Here is a 16,308-nt window from a genome sequence, read left to right as displayed (position 1 = left end):
CCCCGGCTCACCCTTCCCTGCGGAGCGCCCTGCGTTCCCTCGCCCAGGCCTGGCTTGCAACTTTCCTCGCAGCCTGGCGCCTGCCCCACTTGGCTGGCCCTCAACAGACGCTGCTTCCCTCAGCGCTCTAGCTCCCGAGCTTTCCGCGGAGGGGCCAAGCGCCCACACCCCCCGGCCCCGGCCTGGGAGGGCGGTGAGGAGGGCGCACGCGCCCACCCCCACCCCCCTCCGCCCCCTGCGCCCCTCCCCGCGGGCGGTGCAGCTCCCCCTGCAGCACCTCCCCTCGCGGGGAGGGAGGCAGAGGGGGCTCCGGGCGCCCGCGCCGCAGACCTGCTCCGGCTGCTCGCCGCGCCGCTCTCTTCCGACAGCTGCAGCAGTCGCCGCGGCGCCCGCAGCTCCTCCCTGGAGCCGAGGGGACGAGCGCGCCTCTCCTCCGCTCCCAGCACCCCCAACCTGTTCCCCGCGCGCAGCGGTGCATTCGCCGCCCGACATGGATTTCCTCCTGGCTCTGGTGCTCGGCTCCTCGCTCTACCTGCAGGCGGCTGCCGAGTTCGACGTGAGGTGGGTTGGGACCCGGGGCGCCCTCTTCTCCTCCTTCCAGCGCTAATTTCGCGCACGCGGTGCTGGGGTTCCCTCTCCCCGCCCGGCTGCGAGGTCAGAGAGGAGTCTACCCGGCCAGAAGTTGAGCCACCGCACGGCGTCGGCAGGAGAAGAGCCGTCGAACCGCTCTCCAGACCGGTGGCTGCCCGAGGCTGGGGAGGGCGACCCCTTCGAGTCCCGGAACCCAGCCGCGGCTCCCAGCTCCCGGCTCGGGAATCAGGGCTGGGGAAGGAGGAAGGCTGGAGCCCGGCCCCGGGGCTCGGAGGGCGCGGGCTAGCTCCTAAGCCGAGGTGATGCGCAAGGACACCTTTGGTCAGGAAACTCTGGCTCGTGATTTAGATTTCCCCACGGCCCTTCCGCGGGGAAACTTCCAGGTGCCCGGGCCATATCCCGGCCTGAAGCTGTCAGAGCCGCTCACACAAAGGGTAGGGGCGAGGAAGCGATTGGGCTTCCAGGGAGGACCCGTTTGCCTCCACCCTTGGTTTGCTTGCGGGAGGAGGACTCGAAATAAGGACTGAAAGGCGGGGAGCGCTACGTGTGTGTTTGTGTATGTGTACGCACGCACACACCGCTCACGAGACCTCGGGCGAGCCGGGCTGCTGCGTGCTCTGACAGGTTCCAACAACCCCCGGCTCCGTCGCCGCTGTCACTCAGCCGCTCCCCTGGCGGCGGCACGCGGCGCTCTCTCCCCGCCGCGGGATCCGCTCTGGCGGGTGTGTGTGTGTGTGTGTGTGTCTGTCTGTCTGTCGGTCAGGAGGGCGTGCTTGGTTATCCCACCTCCTTGCAATTGTAGACCAGACCCGCCTCGAACGCCGAGCGCTGCGGCCGGTGCACAAACCAGGCTGGAGCAGCCGGGAGAGATTTTAACCTGGGTCACACCGCCATCCAGTCTTCCTCTTTCAGAGACAACCCCCCCCCCCCCCCCAGGTAGCCTTCTGAGCAGCCCCAAAGACAGCCGCACCTGTTTTCCTTGTAATCTTGGAACGAATCAATTCCACGATTGATTGGCTTTCTTGTACCTGGAGGGGAACAGGAACCGAGGAGAACCAGTGGAGCGCTTAGAAGAGCTACCGCTTGTTTACCACCTGGTTGGAGGAAATAGAAAGTTCGAGGTTATTTTGTGCTTTGTGCTCACGGGCATAAGGGGAGATAAAAGAAACGGGAATTGAAAAGGTTAGGAGTGTTTAAGAAAATGTGAGTAGCGGCCAGAGGCTGTTTTATTTTATTAAAGCAATTCTTTGCCCACGTGTTGTGCATTTCTGGCACGCACACATTTGCAATAAGAAATACATCACATGGTTTTGCGTTAAGATTTTTAAGGTAGCTTTAATTTTAAAACAGCCAATTAAAATATTGAGCCTGTGGGAGTAAAAAGTCAGGTGTGAATCTAAAAGAAACGATTTACCAAATAAGGTGTCAAAGTGGAACCTGGTGGATAAATTGGTATCCTTGAAATTGAATACTTTTAGTCCTTATTTACATTAATGAGGAAGATAACAGGGATTGTTGATGCAGGAAAATTTCAAACCACAGGGACACTTGAGATGTTAGCTACACTTTAAACTCTTCCAGGTTTTATTTAGACTTCTTTTTCTAATACTTCTTTATTTTCTGGGAACATTTTCTGCCAAAGAGTCCTATCTCGAAAAGAGATCTGTTTCATTTGCTTTTGAGGACTCCCATCTTTCTGCCCCTTCCCACATCTTCTCTTTTCCAAGGCAGAAAATGTAAGGCAGATTTTTTTTTCTTTCTGCTTTGACATGTCGTATTATTTAATACTTTTCAGTTTATGATAAATCAGTCAAAACTGGTTTTCCCCCAAATAACAGGTGTGGGTCTTTGAGGAATCTGTTTTATTTCAAGCTTCAGAAACCACCCTGTGAGTGTCAGCCTTGAGAATTCTTGGTTTTAGCTGATGCTATTTCCATATTACAAAGGATCTTCCCCTCCCTTTCACCGTGCTCCTGTGTGTAGTACATATGTTTAACTGTCTGAAATTTGGAACTAGATCACAGCAGAACTATTTTCCTGAGTTTTATCCTTAAATTTTTGCCGGCAGGAAGGAGTTCATAGTAGATTGTTGGGTGTGATTTAAATTCTTTTTTAAAAGTAATACCAGAGGAAATAATTTTTAATTTCAAAAGTATCTTTATTTATTTTGAATCTTTTTGTTTGGTAGGTGGCCCAGGCAAATAGTGTCATCCATTGGCCTGTGTCGTTATGGTGGGAGGATTGACTGCTGCTGGGGCTGGGCCCGCCGGTCCTGGGGACAGTGTCAGCGTGAGTATCCTCTCTGGGAACTTCAGCTCCCTATGGGGTGCGGCTTTCCACCATTATTCATGGCTTCACTCTGCACATCAGTGGACTCATTACTGAGCAAGACTTGGTGGTGTGGTTCTGACACGGGAGTTTTCAGTTCCTGACTCCTTATCTTGCCTCTTTCAACTGGAGCCAGCTGTACGTAGCAAGGGGCCAGCTTTGTCAGTCACAGAAGAGCCACGTATGATGCTTTAGCATTTGTCCCCAATATCCCCAGCTCCTGTTTTCTCATTAGGCTTTTTCTTTTCTGTGCTCCAGACTCTGAGATGGAGGTAAGATAATGAGTCTAGACTGTATTTACACTAAACAGTCTCTGAACCTTATAGCACTAATATAATCCTTACCATACCTGTTGTGGAAGGTAGCCTATTTGTAAAGCCTTTTTTTTTTTTTTTGAAGTTAGATTGTATTGACTATTCTAAACAGACCACCCACTGTAATCAAATAACACCTCTGAAAAAGCATAGTTTTTATTTTCTGTAAGTAATCAACATCATGGAATAAGTGCCACATCAGAGTACTGATTTTTTACCTTTTCCATGGATATTTTAATAGTAGAAATTAGAACCACATCATGGAAGTTTGAGAAATTGGTTCCCAGCAACTGTATTGGGATCTCAAAATTGTATTCTATTCCCCTACAAGAAACTCCGCAAATGATCAAGTAAATTTCTGGGCACCTGTCATGTCTGGTGGGATGATGGGAACACAGTTGGATTCCTCATATCCCAGTGCTCACGAGAAAGGAGCTTAGAGGAATAGAGAAGTGAAGTGAGGAAGGCTGGAGCCAGACAGGGCAGAGCCCTACAGATGTGTTGGCCATGGGAGGAATAAATTTAAATTCAGGGAAACTAGGAGTTCCCACAGCTATGTCCATCTTTGAGAATTGTGCATGATATCTACCCTTAACTTTGCGAAGGAGGGAGAGTAATATTAACAGGTTGACATCTCTGGTTGGAGATGGAAAGGTAAAAGGGGACTAAGGTTTTTCTGTTACCTGCAAGGCACTGGGCTAGACTTTTTGCACTGTTGGGCCATTGCGTCTTTTAATTAAGGGAGATGATGGTAACTCCAGTTTCCAGTAAACAAAAGAACTAGGCAAAGCTGCTGTGCCTGACAGGTTAGTTCTTTTTAATTTTTTAAACATTTATTCATTTTTGAGAGACAGAGCATGAGCGGGTTTGGGTGGTGGGGGGGAGTGCAGAGAGAGAGGGAGACACAGAATCTGAAGCAGGCTCCAGGCTCTGAGCTGTCAGCACAGAGCCTGACATGGGGCTTGAAGGCTTGAACTCATGAACCGCGAGATCATGCATGACCTGAGCTGAAGTCGGATGCTTAACAGACTGAGCCACCCAGGCGCCTCTCCACTGGTTAGTTGTTTTTTTTTTTTTTTTTTTTTTTAATTTTTTTTTCAACGTTTATTTATTTTTGGGACAGAGAGAGACAGAGCATGAACGGGGGAGGGGCAGAGAGAGAGGGAGACACAGAATCGGAAACAGGCTCCAGGCTCTGAGCCATCAGCCCAGAGCCCGACACGGGGCTCGAACTCACGGACCGCGAGATCGTGACCTGGCTGAAGTCGGACGCTTAACCGACTGAGCCACCCAGGCGCCCCTGGTTAGTTGTTTTTAAGGGAAGATGGTCAAAAAGAAGAATGGTGCCTGGTGGAATAGTCTTCTGCCCATTATACCACAGTGTCAAGAAGCATTTGCACAGCTGGAGGCCACAGGTGTGGAAATTGAAGAGCAATCCGCTTTTGATCATCAAAGCGTGAAGAGAGGATGGGCTCAACACACATACCACACCGTCCCCAAATAAAAAACATGAGTAGTTTCTTTGCGGGAATGGAGGTAATTTCCCCCTTTGCTGCCTTAATTGTCAGGATTATTAAAGTGCTTTGGGGTGTGCAGGGTCCCCCAGCCCTACGGAGGACAAGGCTGTTCTGGCAGAGTGCCCCGAGCAAAGTGGAGCGCACTGTCCCTGCAGACAGAGTACCAGAGTGGACGGCCAGCAGAGGCGGAGGAGTTCATGTGCACTCTGCCAGATGTGCTAAAAGAATTCCAAGGAGAAAATTCCTCTGTGTCTTAGAGGTTCATCAACCGTGGAGTTCCCCGGAAAGAGCTTCTAAGAGCTGTTTTGCCTTTTTACATGTAGTTACGTTTTCTCTAGTATATACCAGCTTGGTGATTCTGAATTTAAATGAACGTAAAGACCTTGCACAGTTTCAGTGGCATTACCGAATTTAAACATCCAACATCTGAGGAAGTTCCTAGCAGAGTATTTTTCCCAGCAGAAATGAGCCACCGTTTTATTATTTTCTATACCGTCGTTTTGTTTCTAACAGAGTGTAAAGTGGTGAAGCGTAGCATTTGATAGTATTTATCTTTCTTCCTATTCCTTGAGAATCTGCGGAAGCTGCTACAATGACATGAGTCAATTATTGAAATGATAATGTTATAAAAATGTATAGATCCTGCACAAATCACAGCTTACCTTAACGGAGAATTGGTGGAAGTTTGAGAGGCAGCATAATGGAGGGGAACATGGACTCTGGAGCTAGACTCCCTGGGTTTAAATTTCAATTCCACTGCTTATTAGCTGTGTGACCTTGAGCAAGTGATTCGACCTCTCTGTGTTTGAGTACAATACCTCATAGGACCATACCTGAGGTGTATTTATGAGTTATTTGTAAAGCACATAAAACAATTCCTGGCACAGAGTAAATACTATGTATGTGTTCGATGAAAGTAAAGAAGTATAAAGTAATACGGCTATTCAAACAGTTTTGTGAGATGGGACACACCCATGCTATCAGATTCTTTGTTTTCTAGGCATAATAAATGTATTTTTGCATTTATACTGCCAAAATTTAAAAAAATGATTCTAAGATTCTCAGTGATACAATAAAATAAAAAGCCTTTAAATTAAAAAGGGCCAGATGGATCTTTACCATTAATATTATAGATGGCAAACTTGTAAAAAAAAAAAAAAAAAAAAAAAAAAAACAACAAAAAAACAAATTCAAAGATGGATGTTTCCTTGTGTAAGTTTTGTTTTTGCAGAATCCCAGATGGTCCAAATGTCTCTTGTCAGCTTAGAGTTCCCCCCATCTTTGTTTTGCTATAAACAGGTGGAGGAATGTGGGGGCCAGAAGTCAGCTCAAAGTAGGAAGAAGAGCACCAAAGAGAGGCTTGCTGGGGACAAACAGAAAGCTCCCGATTAGTTTTTAAAGGAAACTTTTAATTTAAAAGAATTAAATGTTTTTGTCACTACATTTATTCAAGGAAAAAAATGCCTTGCTGTTCTTTAAACACTTACACTTGTAGGTAATGGATTACCTACAAAACTGCCAGAGAGCTTCTGGGAAATTTACTGTGAAAAATGTTTTTGCCTTTCTGATCCTTCGATAATTTTAGAGTTCTTACCCATGAGGACCGTTCTCCTTTCCTTATCCAAGGTCCCCTGGTTCTTGTGTTTCTGAATGATTCAGTTAGGAATTTTCCTTCAAATTAGCACAGCAAAGCAAAAGGAAACTATTCTTACCTAGACACAGAACCTCCAGATTTATCCCTTAGAAGATGTGTGGAAGTGGGGGGAAGCCATGCCCTCATTATGTTTCTTATCAGCTCTCATGGTCTAGTTCGGTGACCCTTTGGTGTTTAATCCACTTGGTTGAGCATCTGTAAGCCATTTTGACTCTATTCATGTGAGTCAAATATATGTATTTACATAGAACATGCTGCTTTTCATGTTCACTTGCTACTTTCCTTTACATGGGCTTGTTTGGAGAGGCCAGTTGACTTTGCAGGGTGCTAGTGTTGCTCAGCCTCTGCCCCAGGTCACGGCGTCTAGCCACCAAGCCTCCGTCAGGCAGACTTCTCATCCTTCCCGCAGGGACTGAGGAAGGAAGGATGCTACCCAGACAGGCAGAGGAGCTGTCTTCCTGCTTCCTGCCCATGCCACCTGACATTCTATCCCAACGTTCCTGCCTGGCTGTGGAAAGTAAGACCTAGTCCAGAAACAGGCAGATTGTGTTTTCATAGTCCTTTTAGAGGGCATACACTTGCCTTCTCTCTATCCTTTGATTCTTTGTTTTATATTCTTTTAAAGAAGTTTTTATTTAACTTCCAGTTAGTTAACATACAGTGTAATATTTCAGGTGTACAATATAGTGATTCAACATTTCCATACAGTACCTGGTGCTCATCACGACTGGTGCCCTCTTTAATCCCCATCATCTATGTAACCTATCCCTCCACCTACCTCCGTTCTTGACTCTTAAACAGGTATGTACATATTGAGAATTCAAAACTTGACTTCTAATTGTCTTGGGCTTTATCTTCATCGACTATTGATTGTGACTCTTATGGTAAAGGGAAATTTTCTTAATCACGACACACTGATAGTTCTATATGTACAGCACACAGTACCTTAATTAGATTTGTCACAAAATACTTGTTTCTTGTTCTGTAATTAATCTATTCCTTCACTTTCCCATCATATTAATGGTATACTTCGTTTTAGTGATTTCAACAATTTCTCCTGACAAGTGGAGATCTCTGTACAAAAGATTTCTCAGGGGCTGTGTATTTTATTTAAAACAACCACATATGCTATGGAACCAGCTCTTAACTGAAAGCACCAGATGGTTTGGGACACCTGAGTGTCTCTGACTTTTATACCTGGTTAGCTAGTTAACTTTTCTCAGCTGCAGTCTTTTTATTTTACAAGTAGATTTCTCAGATGCGTTGCAGCTCTGAACTCCATCTGAGAGCTTCCTGAAGGCAGAAAGAGTGTGGAGGTTAAATATTGTATTTCTACGTGGTTGTCTTTTGGTTTACTTTACTTAGACATTTGGTTGTATACGTAGCTATGACAGTAGTGTTTCCGTCGAAAGCATTCTTTAGAGGTGTGAAGAAAAATCCAAAATACAAGTTCTGTGTTTCGACAAAGATCGTCAGTTTCTGAGTTCTTTGGCGGTCACTGAGCATTTTGTGGTTTCTGAAGGAAATTACGTGAATTCGGGTGGTTTTGTATCATTTTTCCTTAAAACGAGGCAAAATGCAGATGTTCTGTTATGTTTTTCTGAAGGTTTTTGGAACAATATAAAACCTATACCTAGAGGTTGACTTTATTAGTTCTAAACCTCATTTCTTCCCATCTCCTCCCTGAGGTTAGCAAAGGCTAAAACTGTACAATTGTCCTGGAAAGTGAAACTTTTGAATTCTTATCAACGTTAAATAAATTTATAGGCTAGTGTGACATAGGGACCGAGAAACAGTAATTTATTCTGAAACTATTTTGGAGTTGTCAAATAATTTTGCTGGATAATATATATTACTGGCTAAGGATTGTGGACCACCGGAAAGACTGAAGAGCAAATTGTTAAATTCTTTTTGTACTTCAAATGAAAAGGTTATTAGTTTTAGTAGAGATTTTGATTTAGTCAGTGAAACATTTAGATTTCATATTTCATTTGTTACTTGTATCTAGGTTGAGAAACTTGAAATGGAACGTGATTTATTGATTTTTGTTCCCTATACTGGTTTCCTGTCCTCAGTCACATAATTATATAGATTACACCTTTCTTTGATTATTGAGATTTTGAACATTTTTCTTTGAAATAATCAAGAGTGAATGAGAAATACTGGAATTGGCTTTGAAGGTCACACATAGTGCTCCCCCAAAGAGAGGTTATCCCTAGTGAGTGCCTTTCCATGTTTAGTCAACAGCGATAGCAACCTCCATTGAATGTGAGAGAGAAACCTTTTTATGCTCAGTCATATGTGCAGGAGAAACTGGGAGTCTCAGGTGGGAGCTGTGTTGAAAATGGCCAGCAGGTCCTGGGTCCAGTTTAATGGAGCTGGGCACACTTCACTAATTTAAAGTTGTTAGCTTCCTCCTCTATTTTGGGGGTGGGTATGCATATTTTTGGTTCCTTGCTTTTGGGTTTATTGGGCGTTTTTTGTTTTGTTTTGTTTTTGTGGTAGGAGTAAAAGCAATTCAGTGGGCAATCTTATAACTACTTTTCAGCACGAAACCCGCATCTCCAAATCCTCAGGAAGTGGAGTTTTTAAGATTATTCAACTACCACTTTCCATGAAAAGGTTATTTAAGAACACCATGTACTTTGAGTAACTTCAAGTGGTCTTGGAATGCAGATTCCAGACTAAAATCAGTGTTGAAGAAGTTTGACCTTTTCAAACAGGTAGTTTTTGAGTATGTGGAGTCTTGAAAGTTAAGTTTCCCAGAAATGACTTTGTTTTTTCATTCTCTTCTGATCTTTATATAATACTTTTAAGATTTACTGATTCCCTAAGATCCCTTCATAGAGTTAATCTGGAAAGGCCTTAACCTTTATGGATTGGAAATGTTAGTGCTTCATAAGCTGGGACGTCAGGCCACGTAAAGGGAAGCACTCCCGTCGCTGCACAGTCAGCTGCTACATGTGCTGCCACAGGGATGTGCTGCTTCAGAGTGCATGTACACGTCCACACTGGTACCAAGGAGGCACTTCTGGCCCCAGAAACAACATTGTGTTTCTGCTTGAGAACTTGTGGATAAGCTTTGAAAAATACAGGTGTTTTCCTCCCTCATTCCCTGTTACAGCAAATGTAATAGCATTTTTGAAGAGTGCATTTTATCTGTAGAATTCAGGTTATATGCATTTTGAGTCCTTTGAATCAACTGAATGCTTTTAAAGCGATAATCCAGTGATGTTGAGGGAGTCCATGCAGCATCCCTTGGTGAGTAATGGAAGATATCTATCACAGGGGCTGGGCCTTCATCATGCTGAAGATGAAAGGGAGGGAGAGGAAGGTTCTGACAGCCTAATCCTCATTACTCCCCCTTCCTTCCTCACCACCACACATAGATATTGTCACCCCTTTCCCACCAGTTTGATGCAGGTTAAAATGTTTTCCCCATCAATCTTCTAAAAATATTTACTTTGTCAGAGAAAATGCACTTATTTTTTTTCATATATCCCTCCTCAAGAGCAATGAATATTATCAGCTTTTTGTGTACCTTTCAGAAAGATTTTACATACTTATGGACAAATTCCTATATTTTCTCTACCCCATCTCTTTTGTCCAAATGAAAGGCATACTGTATACATTGTTCTGCACCTTGCTTCTTTCCCTTAACAATATATCTTGGAAAGCTTTCTTTATTATCAGTATATGAAGAGCCTGCTCACTTTTTTTTTTAAATGGATTTGTAATACTCTATTACATGGCTGTATCATAATTTATTAATCAGAATCTTCTTGACGGACATTTGTGTTGATTCTAATCTTTTACTAATACAAACAATTCTAAAATAAGTAACCTTGAATATACAGTGAAGAAATATTGTTTTGGATGTGTTCTAGTATTTTCTACATATGCGTTCATAGTTTTGACTAATTGATCAAAGGTTTCTTACATGGTAGTTAGTAGGTGATGGAAAAGACTGGATTGCACTGCTAACTTAAGGCTCTGGCAATTCTGTATCCAGAACCTGATATGTTGCTTGATTCTAGGATACTCTGATCCCTGCTCTTTCCCTCCAAAACCCCTCTGATAAGTCAGTGAAGGACCCTTTGTCCCTCCTTTTCATCTGTTTCTTCTTGACCAGAGGCAACTGTCTGATATTGTGAGGATGGAGTGAGGTTTGTCCTTTTGCCAGGATTTCCACCAGGATTTAAAAGTGACTTTAAAACCATAGAGGTGTAACTTTTCTATTAGTTATTCTAACCTTTATCTTAATTGTAAACCTAAATCATTTTATTTTAAAAATTAAATGCATGCCTAAGTCAAATATTAAAAGACTCGAAGACAGGGAGAGGGTAGTGAAAGTAAGCCTTTCTAACTTCCTTATTTTTCTGACACCTAGTTCCAACCCCCAGGAATGTTTCTTAGTGATATTTGCAGAGATTTCTAAGCAATTGCAAAATTATCTTTGTTCATAAATTGATAACACAAAATAGGATTATTCTCTATCTTCTTTTCTCATATATTGCATTTTGGAGATCAGTCCTTATCAGTTCATGTAAGCATGACTCATTCTCTTTTTTTTTTTTTTTTAACGTTTATTTTTGAGACAGAGAGAGACAGAGCATGAACGGGGGAGGGGCAGAGAGAGAGGGAGACACAGAATCTGAAACAGGCTCCAGGCTCTGAGTGGTCAGCACAGAGCCCGACGCGGGGCTCGAACTCACAGACCGCGAGATCGTGACCTGAGCCGAAGTCGGACGCTTAACCGACCGAGCCACCCAGGCGCCCCCATGACTCATTCTTTTAAATGGTTGTACAGTTTACCATTATATGGGTGTATCTAATTAACTTAAAAATCCCTATCTATGCACATTTAGGTGATTTTCAGTATTTTGGTTTTATGAAATGTGTTGCAGTCAGTATCTTTACATATTCATCATCACTGTTACATACATTTAGATGTGGGAGAGTTACAGGGACATCCTACTCTTATGTAAGTACAGTAATCGAAGAACTCTCATTTTACTTTTATAAATTATCTGATAAAAATATGTAACTTAAAGGAGATTCAAATTTGCATAATATTACACAGTGGAAACCTTCCTTTTAGCCACTTCTTATTTTTGATTCCTTAGAAAAGAGTTTAAAAATAATAGAATTGGTTTCTTTGTTTCTATTTGTTTATGTTCTACCTTGTTTGGGGAAGGATATGAAGATGGCTTCCAGGAATGCATGCAATAGAAAAACAGAATTAACAAGGACTAGGGGAAGGAAAAACAGGATACAGTAAAAGATAAGTTGTTGGGAGGAGAGTTATTATTAAAATATAGATATGTAAGACTTGGGTCCTAAATATGTCTTCTAATTTGGCTCTTAGCTTCCGGTAGCCAAAGGAAAAAGAAAAGTGTTATTTTCATACAATTCATGATGTTTGTTATGGGATAATTAGACGAGTTATTTGGGGGAAATTATGGCTTTTCCCACATGTAAACTTTCATGTGGTCCCTCACAGAGCAGTAGTGAATGGTGGAGTGGAAGGGGCCACAGCAACATTTCTGTCCTGAAGGGAGAGGGGGAGGGGGAGGGAGAGGGAGGGAGAGGGAGGGAGAGGGAGAGGGAGAGGGAGAGGGAGAGGGAGAGGGAGAGGAGGGAGAGCCTGGCGCAGGGCTTGATCTCAGGAACCTGGAGATCATGACAGCTCAACTGCTGAAATCAAGAGGTGGAGTCAGACTCTCAACTGACTGATCCACCCGGGTGCACCTGGTGGTGGTTTTACAAAGCTATTTCCTAGAAGATCCTCTGATCTAAGATGAGGACTTTAATTTTTTTTTAAATGTTTTCATTTATTTTTGAAGGAGAGAGAGAGGGAGACACAGAATCCGAAGCAGGCTCCAGGCTTTGAGCTGTCAGCACAGAGCCCAATGCGGGGCTCAAACCCACAAACTCTCTCCCCTTCCCTCCTTCCTTCCTTCCTTCCTTCCTTCCTTCCTTCCTTCCTTCCTTCCTTCCTTCCTTCCTATTTTAAAGATCAGTCAACAGTTTATAGAGTTGGTATCCAGAGGCATTGTAAATGGAGTGCAGATAGATGTCTTCTATTAACCAGTATAGAGGGGTTCTGCAAATAAGTCAGTGGAAGAATTTTTTTTTTATCAATTTTGTATGAGTTACTTTTGTATTCATTGGATATCAGCACAAAAGCTCATCAACATTTTGCTATGGCTTAATTCATTTCTAAGCAATTATGGGTTGGGATAAAAGATGAGGCATAAACATTGCCTCCAGGCATCATTTATCCTACATGAGCTGTTAAATGAAATAGGGCCAGTGAACCCAGGAACATCAAACTCCTTGACCAGTGCTCATTTCCCCAAAGCTCCTGATTGTTGCAGATGTTCAAAGGAGCCAAAATGACCCTTGGTTTTTATCCCAGTTTCCCTGGATCTCATGAAGGGCTGCTATAAGTAAGTCACTTAGGCCTGAATAGACTCAAAGCGGAATCTGTGGTAAGTACTCTTCATGTTCCTAACCAGACTCAAACTTGACTCCTTTTCACTGGGGTGTGAGGAAGAACTGATTCTCCTGCAGTCCTCAAGCCCCAGGGGGCAATGGAGCCTAGAACCCTAGTGCACACAGGTCCTCAGAGAATCTGTCTCTCTCAAAGGAAGATAGCTCAGTGTGTGGCTTAAGAGGGCACCAATCAGTCAGTACCCCATCTCCTCAGGAGAAGCAGAGAAAGGAGCTTTGAATGCCTTTCCTCAGAGGTCAATACCAACCAAGACTCTAACCTCAGAATGGTTACCTGTGTCAGTCAACCTAGAAGGGAGCTAAGAAGTTTACATTGCTCGGGCCAAGACCTTCTCTTTTTTCATGGGAACAAGTAAATGTTTGGTTCTCAAAAATCATACAATGCAGCCAAAATAATGTGGCTTGAAAACATTTCAAAGTGGTATCAGTCACTACAACCATAGAAAAATATCAGTAGCATAGGCCTAATGTGATTGACAGTGCATCCTTGGGGATCTATCAGGGCAAATTAGTTGCAAAATGTATACCTAGTTACTAAAAATTGATTTGTTACTAACTATAGAGTTCAGTTAAATAATACCAAATTAAAGAAATTTTCCATTTTAACACTCCATAGCTTTTAACTTTTCTGATTTCATCACTTAATTAATAGTAGTGCATAATTAGATAATTATGGTCATAATAGAATTTCTAATAAAATTACTAATAAAGCCAGCATAAAGGAATGCATTAACATTGAAGCCCTGATAGGATAAAGTTTTATGTGTGGTAAAAGAGTGACAGATATTTATGTGTTCTTTCGATTTTCTTTCATAGATTTCTCAAGAATTTTAGTATAACTTAGTCTGATGAAACAATGTTAAGTGAACTTGTTACTATGGAGGGGGAATTTATCAATAGGCCAGGCAGTTTCTTAGCTTTAGAATATAGTAGTTGACTTTGGGGAAAAAAATTTTTTTTCTAGTTATATTTTATTAGAAACCCTCATTTTCTGCCGTACATTGATTGAAAGCTGGAGAGATCTCCTTGGTAGGTACTAGGTGTCAGGAGAGAGTCAATTTGCCACTAGTTATTTGCATGTGGATAATCTAGAGTCAGTTAAATTTTATTTTTTTAAAAAGTTCATTTGTTTTGAGAGAGAACACATGCCCCTGTGGCGAGTGCATGCAGGAGAGAGGCAGAGAGAGAGGGAGAGAGAGAGTCTGAAGGAGGCTCTGCCCTGTCAGGGTCAAGCCCAACGAGCCCATGAGATCAAATCAAGAGTTGGATGCCCAACTCACTGAGCCCCCCAGGTGCACCTAGAGTCAATTAAATTTTCAAACTGAACATTTCATTTGGTCAGTACCTTTTTAACCTTTCTGTAGATTAATGGTATAAATTCTCCAGAACTGATGTGTTTTCCTAAAGTAGCATCATCAGATCACAAGATTAGGGTTGCCTTTTGTACATATTATTGATTTCTGGTGAAATTTTAGGAAATATGTCATGGTTTAAATTTGCACTGATGTACACAAAGGAAGAAACAATTGGAAATTTCTGGATTTATGCTTACTTTGCCAAAAACAATGTTTCTTTCCCAAAAATCTTTAGCCTTATTTTCATACTTTAGAGTTCTCAAATTCAGTTTCTAAGAGAGATCCCTAAATGGTCAAAGGTATGTGTTGTGACATTTATGGAAATTACCTCCGTAGACCGACATCCAAATATAAGCTTCCAGCCACCCAAAATATTTTTCTAAAGCCTTTGGTACCTCCTGTTTTATTTCAGTGTTAAAATTTGTAGGTACTTAGTCAAATGTTTGCATGCCCACAAATAGCAAATAGGTAAACACAAATTGTAGCTCTTACCTTATTGTGTTTTTTTTTAACATGCATGGGTGCTTAGAGTTGATTTTATATACACTTACTATGGTAATAGCTTCTAATGGATAAGTTGTCCCATGTTCAATACGGATACATAAAGATTTCATGGTGTTTCACATAGATGATGGCGGTTTAAGGTCCTTTGTCCCTTGGATTGAGTTTTAAAATCATCGATGAATTAAAAGATTCATCGTATCTTAGTGTCTGTGTACAGTCAAGAACTAAGACATTCCCATGTATAGTTTCTTTTCCCAACTAAGGCAGAAAAAAATTTTTTGAAACAATTGGGGGAGTTGGGGGAAAACTATAAAGAAATGATTTGTAGCTTTGTTAAATGTTCTGTTCTCTCATCTTCTGTTGGATTCTGATGAATTCTGTAGCTCTAAGACTTACAAAGTAGTGGGCTGAAAGTTGGGATCATCCAAATTACTCAAAATATGCTGTTCATGGGATCTGTTGTCCTGGATATTGATGCTTTAAATCTCCAGTGTTGGATTGTTGTCTGTGAATAGAGTTTGCCAGGCTAATATATAATGTAACTTTTTTTGACAATGAGAAATGTAGTGTGAAATTTAAGGTTACGTTGTAGAGAAGTTTTTAGATTTACTACTTTTTCTAGCTGCAGATTAGGGTTGAGAGGTAGAAGTGCAGTGTCAGGGAGGACCTTTTCCTTTCATGCATGTACCTGGCACTTGTCACCTGTAAAACGTGCATATGTCATGCTGTGCTCTTTGCTTAAGAGGCTGTGCGACTCCTGTCTGGAGCATGTGGTAATTTTATCAGTCTTAGTCTGGGGCATTTCATCATTTGCTTTTCTAAGGTTATGCTTAACCTAGCATTTGTGCATTTTGTAATTAATTTACAGTGAAGTAAACCATACACTAGAAAATAGGCATACATTTGGATAATAGGTGGGCTCAGTTCTTTAGGGTTTCTCATCCCTCATTTTTTTTTTTTTAATATTCAAAACCTAGGATTGACTTCATATCTGTAAACCTGCGTTTTGCAGGCCAGAAAAACTAATCTCCAAATAGTTTAGTTTCTCTGGATTATGTTGGTCACAATTTCATAAAATCATCAGTGTGCTCATTATTTTTAACCATGCCTCATATCACCGAGAGCCCTCAACAAAGTTCATCATAGCAACACTCAGGTGAAATGAAGCAGTGGTTCTTGGGCAGGTCACAGGAAAGTTCTAGACTTGTAAACTATGAGTGGCTTGGCTTTGCTGTCAGGTTGCATGTGTTTGCTACCGTGGCTGTTTTACAATGGCTGTGGAGAAACAGATTAGCAGGAGAAGATGGGGCAGATATTTCCATACTACGTGCTGCTAATGAATCCTATTTTAGTGCTTCTCACAGTGGTCTTTATATCACAAAAAATACACGTAGGGCATTTATTTTTGGTGGCTTTCAGAAAAATTGTGGCGACAGTTGCTTGTGAAAATTTCCTTATGCATCAGTAGAGGCTAGACCCCAGAAACTTCTTGGAAATAGTCTACTCCGGGCTTAACATTGCTTTGACTT

General features: G+C 42.2%; 1 protein-coding gene across 6 annotated transcripts in view; it reads left to right on the top strand.

The window, feature by feature from the left end:
• The first annotated feature begins 270 nt into the window (after window positions 1-270).
• The window catches only part of NPNT (nephronectin), an 82,716-nt gene continuing 66,678 nt past the window's right edge, over window positions 271-16,308 (top strand). For 3 of the 6 annotated variants that reach the window (XM_045471204.1, XM_045471225.1, XM_045471216.1), the window contains exons 1-2: window positions 384-561; window positions 2,780-2,880. In XM_045471204.1, coding sequence (XP_045327160.1) covers window positions 491-561; window positions 2,780-2,880 — 172 coding nt within the window. In that variant the 5' untranslated portion in view covers window positions 384-490. Of the gene's footprint in view, window positions 562-2,779; window positions 2,881-16,308 lie in introns of all 6 variants that reach the window. The other 3 variants (XM_045471230.1, XM_045471200.1, XM_045471211.1) reach the window with 3 other exon arrangements.

The sequence above is a fragment of the Leopardus geoffroyi genome, chromosome B1 (assembly GCF_018350155.1).
Source record: "Leopardus geoffroyi isolate Oge1 chromosome B1, O.geoffroyi_Oge1_pat1.0, whole genome shotgun sequence".
Classification (NCBI taxonomy): domain Eukaryota; kingdom Metazoa; phylum Chordata; class Mammalia; order Carnivora; family Felidae; genus Leopardus; species Leopardus geoffroyi.
The sequence above is the reverse complement of the archived record's forward strand: the minus strand, read 5'-3'. Positions and strand labels throughout refer to the sequence as shown.